At 34.3% G+C, this 27,755-nt stretch overlaps 1 protein-coding gene and 1 pseudogene across 5 annotated transcripts; one reads left to right on the forward strand and one right to left on the reverse strand.

The window, feature by feature from the left end:
• Positions 1-345: 345 nt before the first annotated feature.
• On the reverse strand, positions 346-18,983 carry LOC125062916 (voltage-gated potassium channel subunit beta-3-like). 5 transcript variants are annotated; one of them, XM_047669125.1, is made up of 12 exons: positions 18,753-18,983; positions 17,246-17,437; positions 17,025-17,155; positions 2,597-2,830; positions 2,425-2,518; positions 2,165-2,292; positions 2,013-2,092; positions 1,798-1,930; positions 1,595-1,731; positions 1,427-1,517; positions 1,235-1,350; positions 346-1,012 (listed from the first exon to the last, which is right to left on the reverse strand). In XM_047669125.1, exons 1-12 carry the CDS (start codon positions 18,806-18,808, stop codon positions 911-913), a joined length of 1,494 nt encoding a protein of 497 aa, XP_047525081.1. In that variant the 5' UTR covers positions 18,809-18,983; the 3' UTR covers positions 346-910. The 5 variants fall into 5 exon arrangements, with proteins under 5 accessions (XP_047525081.1, XP_047525082.1, XP_047525085.1 ...); XM_047669126.1 differs by lacking the exons at positions 17,025-17,155; positions 17,246-17,437; positions 18,753-18,983 and adding an exon at positions 16,031-16,966; XM_047669129.1 differs by lacking the exons at positions 17,025-17,155; positions 17,246-17,437; positions 18,753-18,983 and adding an exon at positions 10,704-11,623.
• Positions 18,984-23,271: 4,288 nt separating this feature from the next.
• On the forward strand, positions 23,272-25,149 carry LOC125062918 (annotated as a pseudogene).
• Positions 25,150-27,755: the final 2,606 nt, after the last annotated feature.

The raw sequence follows: 27,755 nt of genomic DNA on the forward strand, positions 1-27,755 counted from the left end.
TCTATGTATAAATTTATTGTAGATTGTACTTTATATTTTGTTGCATACGCCCTTTAATGGTATGGGGAGGTTTTTGAAGTTTTTATAATAATACATTTTTGTTTTCGAGGCTACGAAGATTTTGCTAAAATAATAAAAATTACTCTGTAGTATTGATAGTAATTTAAATTTTTATAAAATTGCAATAAATAATAAAATAAACAAAATACACTTTATTCGCAACGCAAATTCATCACTTTCGGAGTTAATTAATTCAAAATTGCAAATCAAATTGTCGCAAGCAGGGCTATTCTCAAGCTTACAGGCAGTAAAAATATATATGCAGTAGGTATACAATGAAAAACATTTGAATTGGTTAACACTATATTATATACATACATTTTGATTATTTGATTATACATTTGGCTAATTGAATTATTTAGTTTAGTCAAACAACAGAGCGTATGGTATGGTAAGCGAACTAAAATTAAATCTGTCAATTATCTCTTTCATTTAGCTTGACTATTAAATTTATATTTACAATCAATTGGCACTTATTTTCTAGTAAATAATATTTTCTCTTTTGTAACGATAAAAGATAAAACATGAATATGTTAAATAGACTATAGTCATATTAATATTGACTTCTATATAGTGATATCTCTAACTAATTTGTGGCAAACGATGTCAGTATTTGTCCTTGAGTGAAATAATTACAAAATGTATATCTAATTTTACAAAGATTCCTGACCCTCATGTTGTTTCATACTTTATACATCAGCAGGTGATCCCAGATTGAATCTAGACATTTTACGGTCTCGGGAGCTCGCCAATTACCCTGGCGTGGAGCGGTGCAGCGAACCAGAACATGCCTTTCTTAACCTTGCTTGCTACAGATTCATAATAAAACTTCAGTGCTTAATGAACTAACTTACGCAGCGTCTAGTCTGGCGATCATCGGGGGTCGCTGTGGTTTGTTTGCCAGAATTTTTTCGATGTCCAAAATCACCTCCGGAGACAATTGAGGCACGATCTGTGAAATTGAATTTAATGACTCATTAGATACAATAATACATGAACTGTTTTTTTGAGAAAATAAAAATGACGGAAAGTTCTGCAGTAAAATATCGTGGCTTGATTTTTGTCCGTCGTTGACCGTTGTTCTATTGTTTAATGTGTCTGTATAATATAATATTACGATTACGATAGAGTGCGATGCCTCTGTGATGTAAAAATCGTCTCCTAAATAAGATACCTGCAGTGCGTGTATATTTTCTTTGAATTGTTCGACACTTGTAGCGCCTAGAAGTAAGCAGTTTATATTTTCATTTTTAAGACACCACGCCAGCGACAACTGCCTTATCGAGCAATCTGAAAACACAATGAGACAGGCTTAAATATTAATAACTCGATTTTATAATTATAGCGAATCATAAATTATACTCACTCAAGGCATTGGCTAGGTCGGAGAGAGCTTTCAGTTTGTCCTTGAAACTTCGTGACTGTTCGGCTACTGCAGATTCATTGTTTTCGAGTTCCTATAAAAACACCTTATTTAAGCTTATTTTATTTAACATATATTATGTAAAGGATGTTTAATGAATGCTTTAGTTACATTGTTAGCAACGAGTTCCTCCTCCCACCAGCTGAATGTGCTGTATTTGCGGTTGAAGCGAGATTTGGCAAATATCTCTGCTACCCCCTCACGGTTCAGACCCATATCAGTACTTAGTGCAGACCACGCCATAGTTCCTGTATAGAAAGACAATGATTACGATCGATCATGGGTACCTACAATACTAAAATGAATATACTGACCCACTCCAATCATACGATACACATCTGGCATATACAGTTCGGTCTTTTCACGACAGAACATATGGTACTCTGTCTGCTCGACGACCGGCGTCCAGCAATTGAAAGTTCGACACTTAGAGTACGCGTCCATTATCTATGAAATCCATTTTATTGTATTATTAAAATATATTTCACTATATTATACATTTTGATATAAGGCTTAAAATACATTTTACCTCGGTTGGAGTCCAGCGCGCTGTGCCCCAATACATCACAAAACCTTCATTTATGAGGCCGTTCATTGTTCGGACCAATTCTGCAGTAAGTAATTTATAACATTGAGATAATAATTAGTATCGATTTAATTATATAGAATGCAGGGTCCTACCTTCCATCGGACATAAGGGATCCACTTTATGTACAAGAACTAAGTCTATGTACTCTAGCTGGAGCCTCCCCAATGACTCCTTCACGCTTTCTATTATATGTTTTCGAGATTGACCTCTTTCTTCACACCTATAAATAAAAAACAAGTTTTACTTGTATGTACGTAGCTTTGTGAACATAGCCGTTAAATTATAGAATAAAGATATACCAGGGTTACTGGTTATGGTATTTTTTTTATTTCTAATAAACAAGAAAACTCACTTAGTACTCCAATAGATTTTGGTTGTAATAATTATACTGGATCGTTTAACGTTTCTTTTCTTCAGTATTCTGCCCAATTCTGCTTCACCCTGTGCTAAAATCGTCGAAAGTTATTAGTTTAGTCAATAGTGTCAAGTTTAAAAAAGTCAAGTTATTTTTCAAAAAGGCTTACCGTTATGAGCTTTAGATAAATCAATTAAATTGATTCCACTCTCGAGAGCTGTCATGACGAGGTCTTCAGCGACATCTTCGTTGAGCATAGTCCACAGGCTGAGGCCGATGTTGGGCACTAGCAATCCTGACTTGCCCAAGTTTTTATAAAGAAGTCCTGGAGTCACGGATGACGGTATACTTGTGTGGTTCCCGATGTACACTGACGACTGACGTGCCATATTCTCCCAACTGGCTACAAAAATATTGGATAGTCAATTTAATATAAACACTATAAATTTACAGAAATAAATCATTTTCTCAGCTGTACGTGTTATGTATTGTGTGTGTAAATCCCAAAGCCAAGTGAGCTTTGACAGTGAAGTTCTTCTTAACATATCCTTCCCAAAAACACTGTCTGTTTTAAATATATGATAGATGAATTAAGTGAAAAGCATAAAAAGGATAGCGAGAGCTTGGAGTAGAGTTTGTGCTAAAGTCGTCCATACAGTCCAGCGACGAGATGGGTGCTCGGCATCTGCGTATCACGTTCCAAAATCAAAAGTCTAAATTTAATATTTCATTAATATGTTTTTTGTCTTATATTAGCTATTATTTTATGTAACGTAATCCTAAATTTATTATAAAATAAAAAACTTATTCTAAATTTCTGCTTAAACACTGCACTTTTTTTACAACTGCTTACTATTTTCTAAATTGCAAGCACAATAATAAATTCCATATGATTAAAAATACTCTACTGTGGCTAGTTATTTTATACTTACACGGTATCAATATAATCCAAAATTATACACAAATACAAATTAAATAGAACGGAATGTTTGCTACATACAATTTCTCTAATTAAATTCTATAACTCCATAAAGCATAGAGAGTGAAAAAGAAAATGCGGGAGTCAGGAAGAAAGGTAAGTTTTAAGTAATATTAATGATAACCTACCTCGTCGACGGCACTGATATGAAAGCTAAGCTAGCTACAACCTGATGGCTGGCTAATGTAAATAGAAAAATGTCAAAGGTAGTAGAAAAAAATCCGATACCTTTGAACTATGAGAGGGTTCAAATCGAGCCCTTGGCTTTTGTGTTTTCTATGGATTGATATTCACGTTGCGCCGTGGGGATCATGCGACGACGACTGTGACAGCGAGTGAAGTGGCGCTGAACTTTACTATGTCGTGCAATGCTGAGCGTGGTTGACGCCCTGTCCTTCGATCGTCCGAGGAACAGTTTTGATCGAGAGACACGACGCTAGGCGCAGAGGATAGGGCGTTACCGGTATATGCTGAGCATTGGGTTGGAGTCTACGCTGACGCTATCGGGTAGAACGAGTGGTGTGTGCGGTGTGCGGCGGCTGACCGTAGATTCGCTTCGTGACATGGTGTTTCCTTTGTTCTGCCGTTGCTCCGTTCTCTTCATACCTAACTCGTCTGTAACATACACTCTCACGGTTGAATGAAAGGACGACACACACGTCACACGATGATCTAACCACTGGCTGACTGCTGCTCTCGAATCCGCTCTCGCTTAAACCCTCAACGAATTCGTGCACTGCGGTTTGCCATCTGCGGAGAAAGAGCGACGACTGCTCCAGTTATGCGTACGCAGTTCCAGCGAGTTGTGCACATGCGCTCTGCCGGTTGACCTGAAGTGATGCTGTGACCGCGCGCTCTCTATCTCGAAAGCGGTTCACCGTATAAAAAAAAAATTTCGACAAAATTTGTAGAGAATTTTGTATTCTACAATATTGATCATACATACAAATAGCAAAAAAACAATAGGAAATGAGATATTTCCAAAAAAAGCGCAAAAAAACGATTTTTGTGACCTTTGACCTTGAAATTGAATAGTTGCTTACACCCTACCATAATATGTAGGTTTTGAGACAACTTTTAGGGTGTCAATATACAACTATTTACAGACTTACAGCTGGGTATCTCGAATTTCGAGATTCTTACCTAATTTAAGTTTAAATGACTGGACTAATGCAAGAATCACTAGTAAACTGAATTCATCTACGCAATTCGCGCTTTCACTTTTAACGTCTAGCACAAATAAAAATAGTAGTACATTCGATTTTCATAAAATTAACACGGATTCTATTGTAAAGGCATTTAGATCGTTGAATAAGAAGAAAACAGAAGATCTATGGGGCATATCAGTAGCTGTAATAGCACCAATAATTAGAAATATTTCTCCTTATCTAACGATTATTTTTAATAAATGTATTGACGATGGGGTTTTTCCCAATCTCATGAAATACAGTAAAGTTATTCCTTTATTTAAGTCTGGAGACAAATCGGCCCCACGAATTTCCGCCCTATATCAATTTTACCGACTCTAAGTATAATATTTGAAAAAATTATTCATACTCAATTGCTTTCACATTTTAGATTAAATAAACTATTTAATGATAGACAATTCGGTTTAACTAAGGGTAGATGTAGTACGGATGCGGGTGTGGAGCTCACGAAGCAAATATTCGATGCCTGGGAAAATAAACAGGATGCTTTAGCTGTCTTCTGTGACCTGTCCGAGGCTTTTGACTGTGTAGAGCGTAAAACATTATTGGGAAAATAACAGTATTATGGCGTCTCAGCAAACTCAATAAAAATAATAAATTCATACTTGAGTGACCGATTACAAAAAGTGGTTATAAATAAAGCAGAGTCTTTAGGAGCTCCAATTCTCATTGGTGCTCCTCAGGGGTCAATATTGGGGCTCTTTCTTGTCTACATAAATGACCTGCCATTTTATGTAAAGAACTTATGTAAATCGGTATTATTTGCAGATGATACATCTCTTATTTTTAAAATCAGTAGGAAAGCAGTTAATTTTGACGAGGTGAATGATGCCCTTTCCCAAGTTATGTGTTGGTTTACTTATAATAACTTGTTACTTAATTCTAATAAAACAAAATGTATAAAATTTTCTTTGTCTAATATAAAACAGGTCAGTACAAATATTAATATTAATGAGGAAATAATTCAATGTGTTGATTCAACTGTATTTTAGGGTTCAATCTAGATTCTCGTTTGCAATGGAAGCCTCATATTACCAACCTATCGGCTGCTTTTGCGATAAGAAAGATTAGATTGTTGTCTGATGTCGAAACGGCGAGGCTTGTATACTACAGTTACTTCCATGGTGTTATGACATATGGTATGTTGTTGTGGGGCTCAACGGCCGATATTCAAGATATTTTTGTTTAACAAAAAAGAGCAATACGCGCTATATATACAAATTAGAACCGCGTGACTCGCTAAGAGAATTATTTAAAGAGATCAGTATTTTAACAGTTGTATGTGTATGAAAGTATTATGTACGTGTTAAATAAAATTATAAAGCGCAGTGACTGTCACAATTTAAACACAAGAAGTAGGAATAGACTTGATTTTCCAGCTTTCAGTCTTCATAAACCTGCTCACTTATTTATGGGAAAATGTATACAGATTTTTAACAAGATTCTGGACCGTGTAACCAAACTTCCGATATATAAGTTTAAGCTTTGCATCAAGAAAACCCTAACAAAGGGAGGATATTACACTGTTCGGGATTTCATAGACGATGACAATGTGTGGGCACTAGTGCCGCTATAAGATGGGGAGTTGACATGCATAAGTGTACAAATTGTACCTAAATGATTAAATGACTTTTTGTTTGTTTGATTATGTTTTTAATTTTGTGAAAAAAATCAGCATACTAAGGGATAATGTAGCAATTTTAAAATCGGCTCCGTAGTTAAAGAGCCCCCGCAAACTGAATTTTTTTTTATAGCTTAATCGAACTGTTAATGAATATTAATAAGTATGAAAATTTTTATTACATCAGTTATCTGGTATCAAGTTATTTGACAAATAAGTTGGATGGATGGGGTTGGATGGCAAACTGCGCGGAAGCTGGGCGCGCACACTGCTAACAGATTAGTCGGATATGCTGATTCGAAAAAAGGCAATTTTTTTCGGGTAATCTAGAATTTTGATTTGGATCTATCGCTATAGATGCATGTACCCGATACCTTCTCTGTTGTATAAAAGAAATAATATTTATATGTAATGTCGTAATCTTCATTACTAAGAACTTATTCACTTCAAAAAAATAACTAAAACATTATTTTTGAGCGGTCGGCCAACAGGCGTGCAAGCTTTAAGCCCGATAAAAAGATTTATAAATTCCTAGATTTGTAAATTTTCCAAGAAATATGAACACAGCCAAAAGGAAGTTTGAAGAATTAGGAAGATCTAATACTCACCATGGCCTAAACAGTATAATCAGAGCTATTGACTGCACCCATATAAAAATTAATAGACCCAAAGGTATCGCTCACTCTGAAGCATACAGAAATAAAAAAGGGTAATTTTCTGTAAATGTGCAAGCAATAATAGGGCCTGATATGGAAATTTTTGATATAGTGACTAGGTGGCCTGGCAGTTCACACGACAGCAGGATATTTAGAAACTGCCAGGCGTATGCAAAAGGCTGCTAAATGGTGAACTAGAAGGAGTTTTAGTAGGTGACAGCGGTTATCCAGCACTTAACTTCATGTTAACAACACTTTTAAATCCAATGACAAGAGCTGACAATAATTATAATTATTCTCAAATAAGAACTAGGCATATTGTTGAAAGGTTTTTCGGAGTGTGGAAAAGGAAATTTCCATGTTTACAGCTAGGACTACAGTCAAAATTGACAAATACTAGTTATATATAATTATAGTTTGTGCTGTATTGCATAATATAGGTATACAGAGAGGGGATGCTTACGATGGTGACCTTGCTGACACCAGAAGTTGAGTAACACAGAAACAATGAAAGATCTCCTACAGGCCTAGCATTCCGGCAATCTGTGATTGAACAATTTAACTAGGTAATTGCTTTGGTAATAAAGAATATCAAAACAAAACTTGTTTCATTTTAATCATTTATTTTCTGATTCTTTTTTTAACTGTAAATTTCTAATACTAATTTATATTTTTGTTGAAGAAATTCTATTTCTAACTGATTTTTTAATTTCATATGTTCCACTTCTATCTAAATTTTTTAGTGTGGTCAGGTAATAAATGGTAGAAGATTCAGGGAAACGAAAATAACAGATGTGAAGCGACAGACATCGGTTAGGTTATAGTTTGAATTTCGTTGTCACTATAATATGCCAGGGCTGCCAGGTGACATACAATATCACACCAGTTATTTTTAAGATTTCTCAAAAATGGGGTTTGAACACTTACATAAATAATATAAATAAACAACAATAAATACCATAATAATGTGTAATTATTTCATTTCATGTATTTCATAGGTATTTATCAAGATCATTTATCATTTCTTTGAATTCAAATTCTATTTTTCCCAAAGTCTATGGAACTCCGATATAAAATGGCAACACCGTTCATTAAAAACCGACAAAAATAAAAAGTCCAGTAAAAGATATGATGGTAAAGCAAATTTTGTGCCATTATTTTTGTTAGGCTTACAGTCAAAGTTTTTGGTAAGTCGTCGATTTCGAGGACTTGAGATTAAGCTAAGCTAACACTCGGAGAGATTCGCAGTTTGCTCTATAAATACCGACTGTGTCTTAACTCGATAGTTAAGTCTGAGCAAAGTCTAAGTGCGCTCTATAGATCTCACTCTAAGAGTTATTCGTTACAAGCCTGAAACTTTCCTCAAAATAATATTAGTTTGGTATGGATTGTACGACAAGTTCTAAAATTTATTCCTTGACTTTAAATGTTTGTTCTGAGTAATGATTAGTGTAAAAATAGAAATGAGGTATCGATTCTACCGTAACTACGTTCGCGAATGTTTTACTAATGAGCTGATAACGATTACTTAGCATAATATAGAATTTTAAATACATTTTGGTGTATGGAGAACTTTAAAAGAAAAGGGTTTTTACGTATATATAAAAGTATCAAATTCACTTAATAATCATTGCAAAATAGTGTTTTGGAATCGATACACTAGTTTTGAATTTTTTTTTGTTAGAAACATAAAAAAAAGCTTCTTAATATTAGTATCGATTAAATTAACTAAACATATATACATTAAAATGCTGATGTTACCAAGCATTTCTGCTAACGTGGCATTTGAATAGGTACCGATAAATAATGCCACGCCACGAATTACACTTGCATCAAAATCAATATATAATCGGACCTGCGCTGTATGCAAGTCTGGGATAGTGCACAGCGCAAGTGCAAGCCCTGATCCTAGCAAATCTAGGCTCAGCTAATTTTGAATAACATTCAAAATTTTATCGATAAAATACACAAGTACATTTAAAATTATTACTCAGTATACACACACACACGCACATATAATGAAGTTATGTCGGTCCCGAAATAGCAAAATAATAATAATTAATTAATTGTCTTTGTTTTAATAAATATGTATATCTTAAAAGGTGATTTATATACGAGGCATGCCTTTTAAGTTTTGTCGTTTGCAGAAAAAAACATAACTAGAACCTTATAATACTTTTTATTGTTTTTCAAAGTATTCACCGCGTAGCTTAATACACTTTTCCATTCGCTTAAACCAGTTATTATAACATTAATTCCACTCTAAAGTGGAGGTGTTCAAAATGGCTGACTTGAAAGCGTCGACTGCTTCTTCTCCGGACTGGAACCTTTGACCACGAAGACTTTTCTTAATTTTTTGAAATGTAAAGAAATCGTTAGGGCTTAGGTCAGGACTGTATGGAGGATGGTCAAGAATTTCTACTTTTTCCTGCTTCAAATACTGAATTGTTTGACGAGCGCTGTGTGAGCTTGCGTTGTCGTGGTGCAGGGTGATGCGCCGCTTTAAGTTAGATTTTCGAAGTTTGGCGATGACTTGTGGTAAACAAACTGTGGTATACCACTCTGCGTTAACTGTTCTACGATTTTCAAGTACAATAGTCGCAACATGGCCGGTTTTTCTAACGAACGTGGCCACCATCTTCTTTGAAGTGCTTCGAGAACGAACGAGTTTAGTCGGCTTTGGCTCGTCTTGAAAGACCCAGATTGTAGATTGTTGTTGGGAATCAGGATCGTAGGCATAGATCCAAGATTCGGCATCACTGATGATGTCGTAGACGTGATTTGACTCTCTTCGGTTGAACCTTTGCAGAGTTTTCTTACACCATCTGACGCGGGCCGCCTTGTGATCGTCGGAAAGCAGATGCGGTATCCAACGGCAAACTAGCTTTCTCACACCAAGCGTTTCATGCAAGATCTTCTGAATGGTTGTCCCTGAGATGCCTAATAGAGCCTCTATCTCTCGATACGTCACTTGACAATCTTCGAGTATTAGTTGTCTCACAGCAATGATGTTTTCTTCAGTGAAGGCGGATTTTGGGCGTCCTTCGCTAGATTGGTCACTAACACTAGTATGTCCAGGCTGGGATTCTAAATACCAGCGTTCGACAGTCCGCAGACATAGGGCTTCATCACTAAACACAGATATTAGCTCTTCAAAACATTGAAGCCGTGTCAGGCCTCTTCTAAAGTTGTAAAAAATTATTGCACGAACATTTTCCTTAGAAAGATTCATTTTCGTACGTAACTTGACAGATTCAAATCGACGCTGTGACTAAACAATAGCATTAATCCTAATACTTATAACTGTTTTGAGATTCAAAATGTAAACACATTCGAATATAGTACAGGTCCAAATTCAAAGTTGCCGGGAAATATTGAAACGACAGAACTTAAAAGGCATGCCTCGTATTACATAAAAATAAAGACGATGAGAATCCTATTTAGATTAACGTGTCCGGTCATAAAATGATCACTTGTTGCTTAGTTTTTATAAACATAGGTAAGTTCAAAGTGACGTGTAAAGATTTTTTTTAGGAAATTGAAAGAGATTTTAGAAGGTACGGAATAGCTCAATAAAATACTTTTAATAATTAAATAAACTTTGTTTTTAGGGTACAAAGGTAATATTCATTTTGAAAATAAAACTTCAGAACAGAACAGAAATCATAAAAATTCATTGTTAACAGTGTGTGTGTTATAAAAAGCGATAGAAATTTAAACAAGGTTATGAGGTTATGGGGTTATAGGTAAGTACTTTGCTACGGACCTAAACACACAGATGCAGGATTGAGGTATTATAAAAAAAGACTTACTTTGAGTTTGACCAAACTCGCAATTATAATGATTAACGCCACAGCGAGGTACATGCACCTTTTTTATGAACGATATGAGAATGATCCGGGTCTACGCGATGATACTCAACAGTTGGTGGTCGCGAAGTAAAGTGATTCGTTTTGTCGGAGGGTCCTATGGATCGATGGTGGCACGCATGCGCTCTGATGTAACGATTTACCGCTACTACGATAAACGATAGCGAAAAGTGAGTTACCATGGCAGTTATGATTAAAACAGTCATGCTAATCTTATAAGATGCCGTTGTCTTTTTGGTGTAACGCCGCTAATGTGTTATCACCAACCAATTTCACGCACATAAAAAAGCAATATCATCACAACCGGGGTTCCAATGCATGGTCTCAAGGTTGAAAATCACGTACGTACTGCTAAGTCAACACTCTATGCTTTTGACTATACCGCAGTTCCTTTGAAATATAATACTTCTTAGGATGTGGTGTCAAAAATATTGTCTCCAGTTCTCTCCAGTTCATTATTTGTATTATTCAGGACAGTGTTACTTACATTATTTACAGTTGAAAAGTTTATTTAGCTATTACTTTAATACTAGAATTATCGACTACGTAACCAAATTAATTATTATACCATATTAAAGTACTTTAGGATATGGACAATACACAAAAAAAAGAATAAAAAACGTGTTTGGTAGATGATGGATTCCTAATTCCTTATTAAATGAAAATGAAGAAAGTTTTTATCAGAAACTGCAGTTGTGGAAATTATATGCATTTTTAGATTAATAATTAAGGACGTAGGAGTAACGAGTTGTATATGGCTTTCATAGAATTTTATCAAATGGAATCAATCATTTGAAATTGAATAGAGGGATCGGATAAGCATGGTTGCATATACATAAATATAGTACAATTGACATAATTAAACATCAAGGAGAGCAACTGGCGGCCTAATAGCTTTCGAGCAATCTCTTCCAGGCAACCACTGTGAGAAAAGAAAAAATAAAGTATTAAATTACATAAGGTAGGCAAGAAGTGCAAAAATACATGTATTACATATAGTTGTTGAGAAAACAAACTAATAATGGACACATGAAAAAAATTAATACCTAATAATAAAAAGTGCACATAATTTAATTTAAGATCAGTCTCACGTCATTTAGTAGGTATTATTAAAGTTAGGGATACGATGTGGACAGGTAATGTTTGTACAGAAGAAATTTAAAGATAGAAAAGGAGCTAAGCGAATAGGGACTGAAAGTGAATTCCATAGCCTAACTGCAGAGACCTTAAGGACTCGCCAACAAAGGAGGAGTTATGACACGGGATTTCAAGGATATAGTTTTCGGAAGAGCGTAAGCTATAGTTATGGGATCCCAAAAATTTGAAATCATTTTTGAGATAGAAAGGAGTTTTAGGGTTGAACAGGATAGAATATAAGAGATGGAGAACATGAGCATCGCGTCGCTGACGAATGGGGAAACCAGCCTAGCCGCTTACGGAACGCAGAGATATGGTCGTACTTTCTTAGACCGAATATAAATCGGATACAGAAATTTTGGAGACGATCCAGCAATAGATTTAGCCAGTGAGGTTTTAGTACTAAAGGGAACAAAATTACTAAGACATCGGAGGAACCTCCAGTATCCTTCGATGTCTTAGTAATTTTGTTCAATTAAAACCCCCAAATTTTTTACCGTACGGCTAAAATTTAAAGTCACACCGTCGATATGTACAGGAGGTACTCTGGCCCAATCAATTCTCGTCGTGAAATAAGGGCTGCCAATAATTATTACTTTACTCTTTTTGGGATTGATTAGTTGACCAAAGTTTTTACTCCAGTCAACTATCTTTGCCAGCTCATAGTTAGTAGATTGTATGGCTTGTGGGAGATCATTGAACGTAGATTTGATCATCGGCGTATAAATGAAAATTGGTTGAAAGACGGAAAGTTAAGGAGTTAATATAAATAGCAAAAAGAAGAGGAGAAAGTACGTCACCTTGCGGAACGCCAGATTCAATCAAACTCCACTGAGGCATGCAATCGCTTGTCTTAATGCACTGGTAACATTAATGGTGACTATTAGATTACAATTTACACCTAAGAAATAAGCTTCAAATTAATTATTTTTGTACCGGTATCATAATTTTTATTTATATTAATGATATAAACGTAAGGCATTATAATATTGATAGGCACATAAAGTAGCTTACGCATTTACTTCAATAACGTCCATCTTGTTGATGTAGCGAGCAACTAAATAAATCGGGAGTGTGGATGGCTACCACTCGTGTAGTCTCCGCTCACCAAGAGGCGCCTTGCGAGAGTCTGGAGCCGTCTTTATAATGGATATATTCATAAACAGTTTTTGCTTAGAGTAAAAATAATCATACTATATAAAAATCTGATACATAGTTATATTAAAATTAGGACAAGTAAAAAAACTAATTTACTTTAAGAATTATTAAAATAAAAAAAATTAACTGGTTGCTAATTAATCAACAAGTTTAGTCGCTTTTTAAGTAGCATTATTTGAATTCAATGCCAAGAAAAATCTTTGAAAGCATGATGAAACTACAAGGAGCCATCTATCGCAAATACAAATCTAAAACCTTATTAATATTGTAAGAACATGCTAGATGTCGCTTTTTACAACTTAGGTACCGTATTTGTTGGTATTGAATAAAATGTTCAGTGATTTTGTTTTCTGTGGTGATTACTGATTACCATGCGCTATTAAATTAATTTAAAAAAATTTTAGTTTGTTATTATTGTGCGGGCTGTAAAGTAAGAAGTATTAGTAATTGCAATTGCAATTTATGCTAGAGGTTTTAAGAAATTCCGAAAGATGGCGTTAGTATTAGGAATAAAAAAATTTAGAGAGCTATTATTGAACACTATCTTTTAATGTTTATTATGTATTATTATGAATGCATTGAGATATTATGTTCTATGAATGAATTTGAAGTCTCCAATACGCATTGGGCTACCGTGGGGACTTCAGATTCCCTCTCGCCTAAGATAGGAGGCCTATAGCCCTTAGTGGGACATATACAACGTGTAATTGAGTACGCTGAAAATCTCAAAGTTTATTAAAATTGAACTGAGTACAACGTGACGATTTTTACTGATTTTTCCACGGGCCCCAGATGGTATAGTTACGCCACTGGTATTATAATATAAATAATTAATGTAATTAATGAAAGTAATAAAACGTGTTATTATTACTTAGATACGCTTAAAGGAAAGTAATGCCGTAAACTTTGCCAGGCTAAAGGCTTGATTTATTAGACATCATATTTGTTGAAAGGTGTGAAATCTACACAATAGCTTGACGTTTATGGAAGTAATTGATCCAAACAATACACAGACTTGATTAAATTTTACTGTTTAGAAATTGTGCAATATCATATTTCAACTAACGTTGACTTGAGATGAAATCATAAGATAAAGATTTATAACGAAATGCGCCCCATCAAGTATTCTTGTGGTATCGCATAAAATGTTTATCGTAAAAGACGGCGTAGGTACGGGACGTCGCGTCGTGGCCGTCAGAAATAAATAAAATGCTAATCCGCCTTTACTAGATATACTTCTATTTTGCAAGATCAATCTTAATAATTCCATTGAACTATTCTAAGTAAAACAAAATAAAACTTTATCTACTATAATACAGAATGAACATTTTAGTTATCTCATAGGAGAACGATATTTAGCCAGACTTCATTTGTTTGATTATTATAGTTCCGTTGTATTTTCTCTCATTTATTTATTTAAACGAGCACTCAGCACGTGGAGATGGAAAACATGAGATTGGCACATAAAGAGAAAGCTTGGAAACGCTGGAAAATGGTAAGCGGGCACAGTTCTCGCTTGTTGTGTATTATGTATAATAAATGATATAATTATTTGATTTTGTTCCCCTGGGCTGTAGGGTTCAAGTACACAGGCGCTAATGCAAGATTTAAGTTCGCGCCTGATAGATAGTAGCCGTGAATACGGCGAGGAAATGCTGCCGGAATTAATTGTACATTGCCACACCAAACTTTTAAAATGTAAAGTTATGTATTACTATAAATTTACAATTATTTTACATAATTTTAAATTTAACCGACGTTTCGCGTGCTTTACAGAGTGCGTGGTCACGGTGAATGAAGACAAAAGGTGTTGAATGTCAAAAAAAGTATCACAGCTGTAGAAAAAATTGCATTATCTGTATTTATTTGCCCGGAGTTGGTATCGACTAAAAGATGGAGGGTTTTGGCAGAAATGGCTCACGGTGTCCTCTATTTTCGCGGATTGTTTATTTTGAGATTTTAATTTGGACATTATTGGATCCCAGGTGTTTGACAATTTCAGGCCGTCTTCTCTTTTGAAATTGGGGTGTTTTTTGATTTCAATGGCTTCGCGTACCAATCTTGGGAAGAATCTTTTCTCTTTCGCAAGTACTTTCGGTTGGTCAAAGCGTATGTAGTGATTAGGCCTGTCTAGTGTGTGTTCACAGACTGCTGATTTTGTGTGTCGCAATGTGTTCTTTGAGTCTGCTGGACATATTGCGTTTAGTTTGCCCTATGTAAGACAGGCCACAGTCGCAATCCAGTTTGTATATACGTGCATCTTGCAACGGGGTGTTACTTTTGATTGGTCTTAGGAATTAAATTAAACGTTAAATTACTTATTCCACGTCATTAAATTTGAATTTGTAGGTATCCCTACTCATCGGCAAAGAAGACAGAGGGTGTAGGCCGAGAGAAAAAGCCGGCGTAAAAAACTCTCGGTACTCTTTTAAAATAGCAAATCATCAAACAACACTTATTTTAAAACAAATATCGCAAATTAATTAGAAGTATTATCAACTAGATAATCGTTAACTTTATAGTAAGCCTTTTTACACAGCTTTTCTTTAATACATTTCTTAAATTTATTAAAAGGCAGAGATAAAAGAGCCTCTGGGATTTTATTAAAGAAGAGTATTCCTTTTCCCAAAAAAGAATTACTAACTTTAGATAGTCTAGTACGGGGAAATTGCAGCCTGCGTTTGTTCCACACGGAATTAACATTGTGCGTATGTTCTATTCTAGAAAACTTATCACTATTTTTGTATACATACATAATATTTTCATAAATATATTGCGAGGGAAAGGTAAGTATATTAATTTCCTTGAATTGATCTCTAAGAGATTCCCTACATTTTAAATTAAAGATTGCACGAATAGCCCTCTTCTGAAGGATGAAAATAGAAATTGCTGAATCTTCTTGTGCGGCTTGAAAATTGTATGAGAATAGAAGCTTGTTTTAGGATCCGGCAAATTCTATCTGTAACTCCCTTTACCTGTGTCTTGTTATTGTTTCTGTGATGCAGCCGGGGGATGCGCAGCTTGTTTCGGTGTAGCACCTGTTTGACATGCTGTAGTTCCTCCTCGAGGTGGGCATCATCACAAAGACGCTGGGCTCTCTGAAACAAACATTTACCGACAGAAAGCAGTTGTGAAGGGTGGTGGTGGTATTCACCATTGAGGTACCTGTCTGTGTGGGTTGCCTTTCTGTGTATTGTGTGACCTAGTGTGCCATCTGCTTTGCGTATAATTAAAATGTCTAAAAAGGGCAGACGGTTGTTGTTTTCTTGTTCAACAGTAAATTTAATGTTATTGTGTATTGAATTTAAATGTGCTAGAAATGCAGATATTTTGTCATTGCGGAGTACTACAAACATGTCATCGACATATCTCTTGTACAGTCGAGGTTTAACCGGGGCATTGGCCAGAGCTCTCTCCTCAAAGTCCTCCACGAAGATGTCAGCGACTATAGGTGACACTGGAGAACCCATGGTGGCCACAACCCATTAAGTATCCTGACGTGAGACAGTGTTTTACAATATCTACATAATCTGGTGACATGTTCTGTTCCCTAAGTCTTTTTGCAATTATATCTAGGCAGTCATTTAGTGGTAAGTTTGTAAATAGTGACTCAATATCAAAGCTCACCATGGTTTCATTGTGGAGTAATCTAAACATATATGATGATACAAATTGAATTGGTTCTCTGGAATTTCAGAGATTAGCACAAATTAAAACCTTCAGCTGTAGTTGCTTCATGTAGGTTTTAAAAGGGACTAGCTTCCTTAATAAATGGAGAAGAACCTCAATCTTAAGACAACACAATATTCAACAAAACCAAGTGATAGCTATCTAAAAGAAATAATTTTCTGTTGTGATATTGTGTACCATATGTTACGCATTATACACAAATAATTTTATGTTCGGTTCAATAATTTTATAGTTATACATAAAATATTTTTTTAAATTTATAATATAAGCATATATTACCAATCATCCCTCCTACAATACACTGGTGTGGAAAGTGTGTCCCTATATACATCCTTGCCAACATCACACTAATCAGTAGACTTCCAAACAGTGGGTATACGGCATACTTCCAAAGAGATGTCTTCCATTTGCTGAAAATAATTTCATTTATTATGTTCAGACATTTCTTTTACCTGATTGTACATAAATAGGACCTGTCTTCTAAAGTTAATATTGCTTACCGATCATTAAAAATGTGAGAAATCCACATAATAGCAAGAACTAGAACGGAAGCTGCAGTAGCTGTATGCCCAGAAGGATTTCCTGGCCCCGTTTCACATGTTTGAGATGTTTGTAACAACTTAGGTCTTTCAGATCCTATATAGTAGTTTGTTTCTTGGACCCACCAGTATGGTCGGTCTTCTAGGGACCACCTGAAAAAATTTGAGAAAGATATTGATAATGTCCATGGCCAAAAAAAATTAATATTTGTTAGAACAGGAATACATCCCCCGATTTAACAAAATACAGCCTATGTGGGTGGGTATGTAGTTTTGCAGAGGTTCTGAGATTTGATTTAGGCTTAAACATGTGGTTTTGAATTGGTTAACACAGAAAACTTACTTGAAAACATAAAAAAACTTGTAGAAATTTGTTTACATCATGCTCCAAAAAAAATCTTTGTATTGGCACAATGCCATTGAAAGTACAGTTGACTCACAATAATTTGATACTCCAGGGGACCACAGATAAATTTAAAATGACCAAGAGTTTAAATAAACATGAGAGGGAGGGGATTGAAGAAAATAAGAGTTTGATCAAAATTCGTGTTTTGTTTATTAACAATTAACAAATCTTATTTTGAAAAGAAGTGCAATTTGGCAAAGATCTGTCTATCTTTGCGAAAAGAATTTATAAAAAAAATTGATTGGTCTGTACATTAAAAGACTTCAAATTCTACAAAGAATAAAATTTTTATAATAATTATCGTATGTTGATGAGCAAGATACCATTCCATCAATTTAAAATTGCTTAGGTGACCAAATAACATTGATTTATTCAATTTAGCGATGATTTTTCAAGGGATGGAAAAAAATTTAAATTATGGAGAGTTGTATGTTTGTTGACTGTATTTAATAATATTTGTTTAAAACCATATTATATGGTTATCGAAAATATTTTTTACATACCATTTCAATATGCAATTTAGCCAGCCAAAGAATGATGTGACAAGTAAGAGTTGTGAAGCAATGAGTCCACGAATGATATAACTGGGAATAATATATCCAGTACATTGTTTGGATTGTAGAAATTGTTTACTTGCTCTAAGAATGGAGCATAATCTATATATAATAAGTACATGTTATAAATTTTTTGGTACATATGTGATAATAAGTATCTATTTCAGAAAGTGCATAATTGTTTAAATAGGTAAAACCGGTATTAGACTTTAGAATGCCAATGATATTCTAAAACTGATTAAGTTTATCGTAACACTTCTTGTGCCATATTATTAAACAAAAAAGGTGACCTTCAGCCATTATAGAAGACTTTAAAAAATATATAGAAAAATAATAATAAAATAATTATCAGTGAGTGTGAAGCCTGATATAATTTTCAGCCTCCAGTTGGGTCTATGGCAGCACTTTCATAAAAAAAGGGTTGTTGTTATACGTCAGTCTCTCAGATATATATCCATTAATTTTTACTAAACAAAAAGCGACACAAAGGAAAAATCAATAATATTACCAATATTGGATAAGTTGGATGCAGGTCACTCCGAGTGCGTACAAATCGTCCTTCATGGTTCTGATTTCTTTTTCACAACTTTAAGAGATGTTAATACTTTCGTTCAATTTAAAACATTTCGTGTGAAAAAAGATCGAAGATCAAACAAATATTATTGGAATTTTGAATTTAAATAAGTCGCCCTTTTTTAATGTAACACGGCGCCCGGCGCGGCGGCCCGCGGCCGGCACACTGAATATTTGAATGTCAATGTCATATTCATTTATTGATCATTCATTGAAATTTTAATGTTGTCAATTTGTGTATGATTAGCAGGTTCCTGATTTTTTGCATAAGAAAATGTTAGTTTTTATTTGATTTCAAATTAAAATTCACATTTTCTCTGGCTAAATACGTAAAAAAACAGAAACAGTATTTATATTTGCCGTATTATGCCAAATATTAATCATGATTAAGCGACATCTAGCTGTTTGATACAAAAGTATACGACTTATAATAAAATGTTTACTAGATGGTACACGGTACGTATTTTTACTATACGCTACTGAATCAAAGATGGCTTTACACAGCAGTGCATTCATAAGCTTATGAAGCAAGCCTTTTATTAAATTGATGTAATTAATTTAAATTCAAACAAATAAATTAAAAAATATCAAGCTATTATGACGTTTAATGACAATCACGTCATTATATGTCAATTATTATATTTATGTTCTTCGTAGCTACTCAACAATAGATGCCACTGCATATCTTTTTAAGTTTATTCAAAGGAGACATAAACAGTTTTCTATACTTTTAAATAAAACTTTCTTAACGTAAATTTAACAAATCTTATCCACTTTTTGTAGGGGAATACTTAGTCAAAGCTAAGACTAAACTAAGTGTATTTCGTCCACATCGTGCTCCGGTTTAGTATTCCGTATTCCCTTTCAACTAGTCAGTTTCACGAATCTGTCCTAGCATAAAATTCTGCCGACGATTTCGTCGCCGCCACTTGATGGACTTCTCTTGTTTTAGGTTAATTAAAACCAAAGAGCCCAAGATTATTTTTTAACTAGTAATAGTACTTAGAGTGTGGGAAAATTTATTACCTGTTCCTCTCGTTCGCTTTACGACCTTGATTTGAAAACTGGCAGTAAATATAATTTTAAAAAGATTTTTTAAATTTCTACAATGTTAATAAATTTTTCTATAAGTATACTGTATGTTCTTTTGAGTCATAATGTATGTAGTAGGTATGCCGTTACTAAATAAATGGTTCTCTTCATTCGATTATCACACGGCTAAAATAAAGTCCAGAGGTTTATATTAAGTAAAATACACTTTAAAACTTTTTTTCAAAACATAGGGTAAACGGGCTGGAGGTCAAGTGTCCGCTGCCCCTACACACAATCAGAAGGTTAGCAAGTGCTTTGCCGGCCTTTTGGAAATCTCTACGCTCTTGAAGGACCCTAAATCGTATTGGTTTGGACTCATATTAGAAATTTGGAATGTTTGGTTCAAACTTCTTATACTTAAAAAGTAGGTGTAAAAGTTCTTGTACCTTATGTTGTAAAAAATATATCTAGTAAACAGCGTACCACCGCCACACCAGATAACCAGAACCTTATACATGTTTAAATAAGGAAATTAGATTTTTATTTTCACAGTGGAGGCAAGAAATCCTTAAAGTATTTTTAGTATTTTTATCTAAAATTAAAGCAAAATAATTTCGTGAAATCACGTGTTGGACGCGCTAATCGCCACTAGATGGCGTTAAACCCCAGAAACCAGTGAAGCTGGATTATTGTATGAATAATTATTGAGTATTATACTATAGTAGCTGTTAGCTCTACGATCAGCGACAAAGGTTCTTCACAATTCATCTTAATGAATGGAGTAGAGGTTACTATTGTGAAGCATTCTCGATCTAGGAGAAAAATATTATACATTACAAGCTGACCCGGCAAACGTTGTTTTGCCATGTATATTATTTCTAGGAAACATTATTTGTTCAATAAAAATAACTATCTACTATTTTTAAAAATAGGGGTTGATTGTAGAGGGGTGACAATTAAGGGTTGTATGTATTTTTGTATGCTGACTCTCATACTTACGAATATAAGAATCGGTCGAGCCGTTTCGGAGGAGTATTGAAACGAACATTGAGACAAGAGACAATAACGTATGTTTTAGAACTTATATATATAAAAAAAAATAAAAAATACACAGAACAAAGAGGAAACTGTAATCTAGTCCGAATAAAAATTAACTTAATATCTACAGGAAAATTAACACTGAGTCTATTAAACAGCTTTTCCACAATCGGTTAATTAAGAGTAGTGCCAGCTTCTCTTCTCTTCTCTTCAAAAGAGTGGCGGAGAGTTTATTGCCAGTTCTTCTCGTTCTACGTTCTACGCCCTTGATTTGAGAATGTAAAATTAGAAGCATTTAAAGTATTTTTTTTACCATCATAAGTGTACATTGTGTTACTTACATGATTAAATGATTTTTGACTTTGACTTGGCTCTCTTTTCCTCATTTATCGCCTTGCAACCCAAGTGACGGCAATCGTCTCTTCTACTTATCTCTAAAAAATTTAACCCAGAGACCTACAGAAGTCAGTGAAATATTTAACAACATTTGCCAAGAGATAAATATTAACATAAGTAGGAAAGTCATATAATTTGTGATTGTCACTTTAGACAAGCCATCTTTATAAGCATGTTAAGAACACGCCCTATTCTGAGAAAGTTCTAGAAACTCGGGTATTTCACTTATACTTCTGTTCTGCAAGAACTGGTGCTATCTTTTATATATTTATTGTAATAGGCTATGCCACATAACATAGATAGGTATTATATTTTCAACAATGAAAGTACTAAATAGTCATATTTGTGTGGGTAGTGTAAACACGCATTGGTGTATCTCTGTGTTTTGTGCTAATTAAAAATAGTTTTTTAACTCAAATTATATTACTTACACTGTTAGTGATGTACTAGTATTGTATTGCATATGAATCGCTAATTTTTCCTTAATTATATCCTTCTGATAACAATAATTATCCCAAAGTAGAATTTTCTTGTTGTAAACTACCTTCATCTTTTATTTCTCAACAACCTATTCAATTATTATGGAAGAACTAAAAAAGTCATTGATGGATGTGTCTGTAATGGTGTCCTCCAATATGGATGAGTTCCAGCAGCGGCTCTCGGCAGCACAGGAAAGGTCTCCATCTCTCGAGCAAACACCACTAACTAGGGAGTTTGAGGCATTCAAAAGCTCAGTACTGTTCTGTCTCAAGAATCTCCAGGCTCAAATGGAAATTCTTTTTAAGGTGCAAGAGGAGCAGGAAATGCGCAGCAGGCGTAAGTGTTTGTTGTTGCATGGCATAAATGAGTCTAAGGATGAGAACCCAGGGACAATTGCTAACATGTTATCCGTTCTGCTCAAATGCCCTAATGTAAGTGAAGCTAGTTTTAGTCGGTGTCACAGAGTGGGCATAAAACGTGATGATAAGCCTGGCCCTGTACTAATTAAGCTAAGGGAACACTGTGACAAGGACAAAATTTGGTTGGCTAAGTCTGGCTTAAAGGGGACCGGCATCACCATATCCGAGTTCCTGACCAAAACCAGGCATAATTTGTTTATGGCTGCAAGAAGGCATTTCGGAATCAGCAAGTGTTGGACCAGGAATGGCCACATATATGTTATTGGGGTTAACGGTGATTTTAGCTTTAGGATAAGCGTAAAAGCCATGCCCGATGTCTCGACACATTTCCACAAATCTTCATGCTCTAAAAAGTTTTTCACCGCAAAACTCCATGTAGGATAATTATCACGGCCCGCCAAACGATCAATTTGAGCAAAACGGGGGTCCGCCATTGTAAGCTGAAAAATTAATATGACGTCGCGACGTATCACGCAATCAATTTGCATCAACGTCATGCCTTTCACTTTATTAATCCTACTTCCCTATTTCTATCCGGGCGTCTGGGCCCATAACCTGTTACAAACTATTTTAGAGTAGGAAATAGGAATTTAATAAAGAGAAATAAATAAAACAGCTGAGTTAGACAATGATGCGGACCGCTATAATTCTTGAAACAGACAGGGGTGAGGGGCGATACAATTATTATAACAGACTAAATTGACAGATACAGACTACATAATGTTAAGTGGTTGCGTTCAGTTTAACACATTTCCATACTCCATAAGTTCGCTAAGTCTGGCTTAAAGGGGACCGGCATCACCATATCCGAGTTGACCATGACCAGGCCATAAAATTATTAAAAAAATAAAAAAATACTCCATAAGTCCATAGTTCCAACTTCCAAACTTGAAATAAATACTTCTTAAGGCCGATTTACATTATCTTAGTGTTTAGGAGAGTGCTTTAGTACAACTTGAAAGGCAAGTTCTTTAGCGTAGCGTTTACTAAAGCAAGTAGCGTTTACATGTTTCAACTAAAGTACTATCCTAAAGCACTCTCCTAAACACTAAGATAATGTAAATCGGCCTTTACCACCTTCTAACTGCATTTAACTTTTTATTTCAAAATAGTTAATATAAAATGAGTTTAAAATTGTACTATGATTTTATGTCACCACCCTGTAGGGTTCTGTATGTTTTGTTAAATACATCTAAGTGTAATTTTGAACAGAAGTTGTTAGACATGGGAAAAGGTAATCAGAACCTTTATATATCATTATAGTTTATTTATTTCAATATCTAATTAAATTTATTTAGGACATCAATTAAAGCCTGAGTATGAAGCAATTAACCGGTTCAAAAAGATTCCTGCTATTGATCACAATGGCTTTATTTTAATGGAAAGGTATTTTTTTACTTCTATATTAATATAATTTTATTGCTTTTCAATATTTAATAAGCAGCTTGCAATTTCAATAAATAAAACATTAAGTTCTATGAATATGATGAGTTTTTTGATAAGACTTATTAAGAGGATCTTAAGAACTAAATCGGTATAGCAGAGTCCCAGTTTATAAAGAAAGTTTGATTCCAGAGAAACAATTAAAAGTGAAAGTCAAATCAATTTCAATTAGGCCTCTTAAAAAGGCACTTTTAAAAGTCAAAATAACAAGATAAAATACTTAAAAAAGACTAGTTGCCCCTTCCAGAAGGTAGTAAGGTAGCCCCTTCATATTACGGAGAAGAATTGTTACATGTTACTACATATAAAAGTCTAGTCACCTAGTAATGTCCCAAAAAAATATTAATAAACAAATGCAGATATATACCAGCCGTATTAAAAGGTTAGAACTAAATTAATAGATATATTGTTTTTGTTCAATCTGCTGACATGCATCAGCTTATTCAGCTTCTAGCATGTTAAACTACATAATAATTAAATGCTATAATAATTTCTTACAGTGTTGCCATAACAACATATCTTGCTAGAGAGAACATGATATCCAAAACTTTATATCCAGAAGACAGCAAAGGACAAGCAAGAGTGGATGAATATTTAGAATGGCAACATGTTGGTTTAAAATTACCTGGTAACCTATTCTTCATGACTTCGGTATACATTTGAATTATTTCACTATATTTTATGCATTGGCTTCTTTTTATTTGATGAATTTTTTAGTTTATAAACCCACTTTTGACCAGGAAAAGTCCAGACCCCAAGCAAGTAGACAGCTATAAACAGAAAATGATAAATGCCCTAGAAGAGTTTGATAAACTATGGCTTGGATGCAATAAGTTTGTGACAGGTGACACTATTGTGTGGCTGACCTCTTTGCTGCAGTGGACCTAGATCAACTAAGTAAGTCTCAGAATAGGACAAAATGTTTTAGGTTATAAGCGGTAGTATATTAGTGTTGTTCAAGTGTTTTAAGCATGCAAATCTCAGCTGCCTGAACTTTTTGTTCAAATTCCAGCTGTGCCAGTAAATTTGTCTTTTGTATCCAATTAACACTTGTATGGTTAACTTTGTAATTTCCCTAAGGCATGCATTAGACTGAAATACACAATATTTTTAGAATCAGGATACTTGTCCATAATAATTAATATTATCAAAGAAATTTTAATCTAATCATTATCTTTGGTAGTTGGTTCAAAAAGGTGATAAATTATATTTTACACAAATGCTTTATAGTTTGACTTACACCTACTTACTATAGGTACTTGATTCCTTTTTACAGAACTACCTGATTTCGATCCGACGGCGGACTTTCCGAACATTGCAAAATGGTGGCCTAAAGTTCGGGAGCATTTTAATCCCTGTTATGACGAAGCACAAGTTGTTTTAAATAAATAAATTAAGTTAAATGCTTCTAAGTTGAATAAAAATATAAAATGACCTGTTAAATGAGATAGATTGATTTTATTTCAAGATAATCTAATATATTTTTTTTAATGTTACATATTTTATTAAAGTTTTTGGGATTTACCTAATCGTTTTTAATTTGAAACATTACTAAGAATTGTCGCCTGCAATTTTCTGTTACAAAATCCAATACATATTTGGGTTTGTTTGATCGCAAAAATAGTCGTGCCCCGCTCTATAATACGTCAATTAAACTTAAATCTAGTTTCAGCAACTTTCAAACCATTTTATTGTATGAAATTTGACATAATGACAGCGCTCAAGACGAGATTTTGACATAATAATTAGAATGTGGACCTAATGTTCATGTGGCTGAAAGAACCGTAATTATGGGCATAGGTTTGACACGTTTTTGTCTGTTTCATTGCTTAATTTTAGTCCAAGTGGGCGGGCTTACTATTACTACCAGTTATTCTATTTTAATCAGAGGCATCCATAAGCAAATTAGAAAAAATCTTTAGACTAGATTTTATTAGATACTATTAATGATGATTTTATTAGATTAAAATTGGTCGCTGACCTACTAATTAGGTCATTTAACAACAATATTTGAATATGGGACTGACTTTTAAATGAATCTGCCCTAAGGGAGCGTTCAAGTATTACGTCACGCAACTTTTGACAATTTCTTAACAATAACGCGTAATTCAATCCCCGCCCCGCATCGTAACGTTTTACAAAATAACAAAAATTCGTTACGTCATACTTTAGGGAGCGCCCTAATCCAAATTGACGAATACAGTATAGAGGAAAAAGAAATAATAAGAGACACTACTACTATTAATCTATTTCTACAAATTATAAACTACCTACGAGTCGTTGATGTGCTACGACGGACGCTACGAAAAACTTCTTGACTGTATTTTCATGTTTGTAAGTAAGTAAGTGTAAGTATTACAAGTTAGCCAACCTACACCTCGGATGTGGACCAACACTTCAGCTTGTATCCATTTTTTCCATATTCCAACTGGCTGTTGGATCATTTGAAATCAAATTATTGTTTATTTTTGCCTGACATATTTCGGTCACCGTGACCACGCACGCTGTAAAGCACGTGAAACGTCGGTTAAATTTAAAATTATATAAAATAATTGTAAATTTATATAAAATGATAAATACATAAATTTAATCCGGTCAAAAAGAGTTTTCTTTAAATGTGTAAAGGTTATGTCAATAAAAGACAATACTATATATTTCGGTTTCAAGACAAGTCAGTTTGCCTTCAGGTGTAGTAGTAGGTGCAAATGTTAATTGTGCACCTAGAAAGAAAATAGTATGACCGTCGGATTCAGAGACGCACTATGTCACTGGGTCAACGCTGTTAATTGTGTCAGGAATATCTATTATGGTTGTATTTTAATCTTATTGGATTTGAATGATAATATCATAGTAATATTTCCTAAATTGTGTTTAAACTACGTTTAAATATGTATTTTATTTAACGACAAGTATGACATATTTTGATTAATATACATACAGTCAGTTGTTTCTGCAGTAATTTCTTATGCGATTGCAGAATGTAGAATATTACTTTGGTCCATCTAATGTCCTGAAACTTAAGCATGGGATTGAGAACAATATTATTAGGCTATAATAGTATGTATCTATACTTCATCTATCACATCTATAGGTACAATTTTTCTATTTATCTCTAGCTCACTCTAGCTGTTATGTAATTCTATTGAAATCAATACCTTACATTCGCATGTATATAAAATTGAAAATAAAAACATTTCTTGGAATGGGTTGGGTGTGAGAGGCATGGCATTGAATGGGCGTGGTAGCTAGCCACGCCTACGTGTGGATTTTCATACTCTGAAAACTGTTATATACAATATATATCTGTAAGCTTTTACCAAGAAATGCTTACAACATTAATCAAAAATCAATAAATGGCGTAGTTGGTATATCGTTATTTATTTAAGGGTTGTTGCATATTTTATATTACTTTGTTCACGTATAAATAATGTAACAAGATAAGATACATTTCTGCATTTCTTTGACAAGCAACTGATCAGTTAATCTGTCAAGATAAAGTAGTCGCTGCAATTGCGAATATCGTGTTGTGTGCAACAAGTGCTTTGAATGATACATTTTATCTATATATTTAAACTAGCTGACCGGCCAAGCGTTGCTGTGCCTAAGGTTTTTGTTATATTACATAGTAGTAAACTATTCAAGGGAAACGGTAGGAGAACACCACCATGCCATGGTTATGCCATTAAATTGTAGCTTATGTGAAACGTTGGTACTTTCAACACGGCGCCATCTGTTAGAATTGTGACTATCAAATAATAAACAAATATTTTGCAATAAAATAATATTGCGGGTATAAATTGAGATGTAGGCTATCCTATCTTTTAAGTTGGATCAAACTACACACGGTGTGCAAATTTGATTGATATCGGTTCGGTAGTTTAGGAGTCCATCGCGCAAACAACGTGACACGTAATTTATATATATTAATTTTTTTACCCTACCAAAGATCTATATCTTTTATCTGACGTGTTGAGTGTTCGTCAACTATTTATACTGAACACTGTGCTCAAACAACACTCCATAACTCGCTATGATCCTTCTTTGAATGACAACAAACGATGCAAATATAAAGTCTGCACCTCAGATACCCGTTGGTCCACAGCTTTCTCAAGAAGGTTTTTTGGTTTTAT

Source organism: Pieris napi (genome assembly GCF_905475465.1).
Source record: "Pieris napi chromosome W unlocalized genomic scaffold, ilPieNapi1.2 SUPER_W_unloc_1, whole genome shotgun sequence".
Lineage (NCBI taxonomy): Eukaryota > Metazoa > Arthropoda > Insecta > Lepidoptera > Pieridae > Pieris > Pieris napi.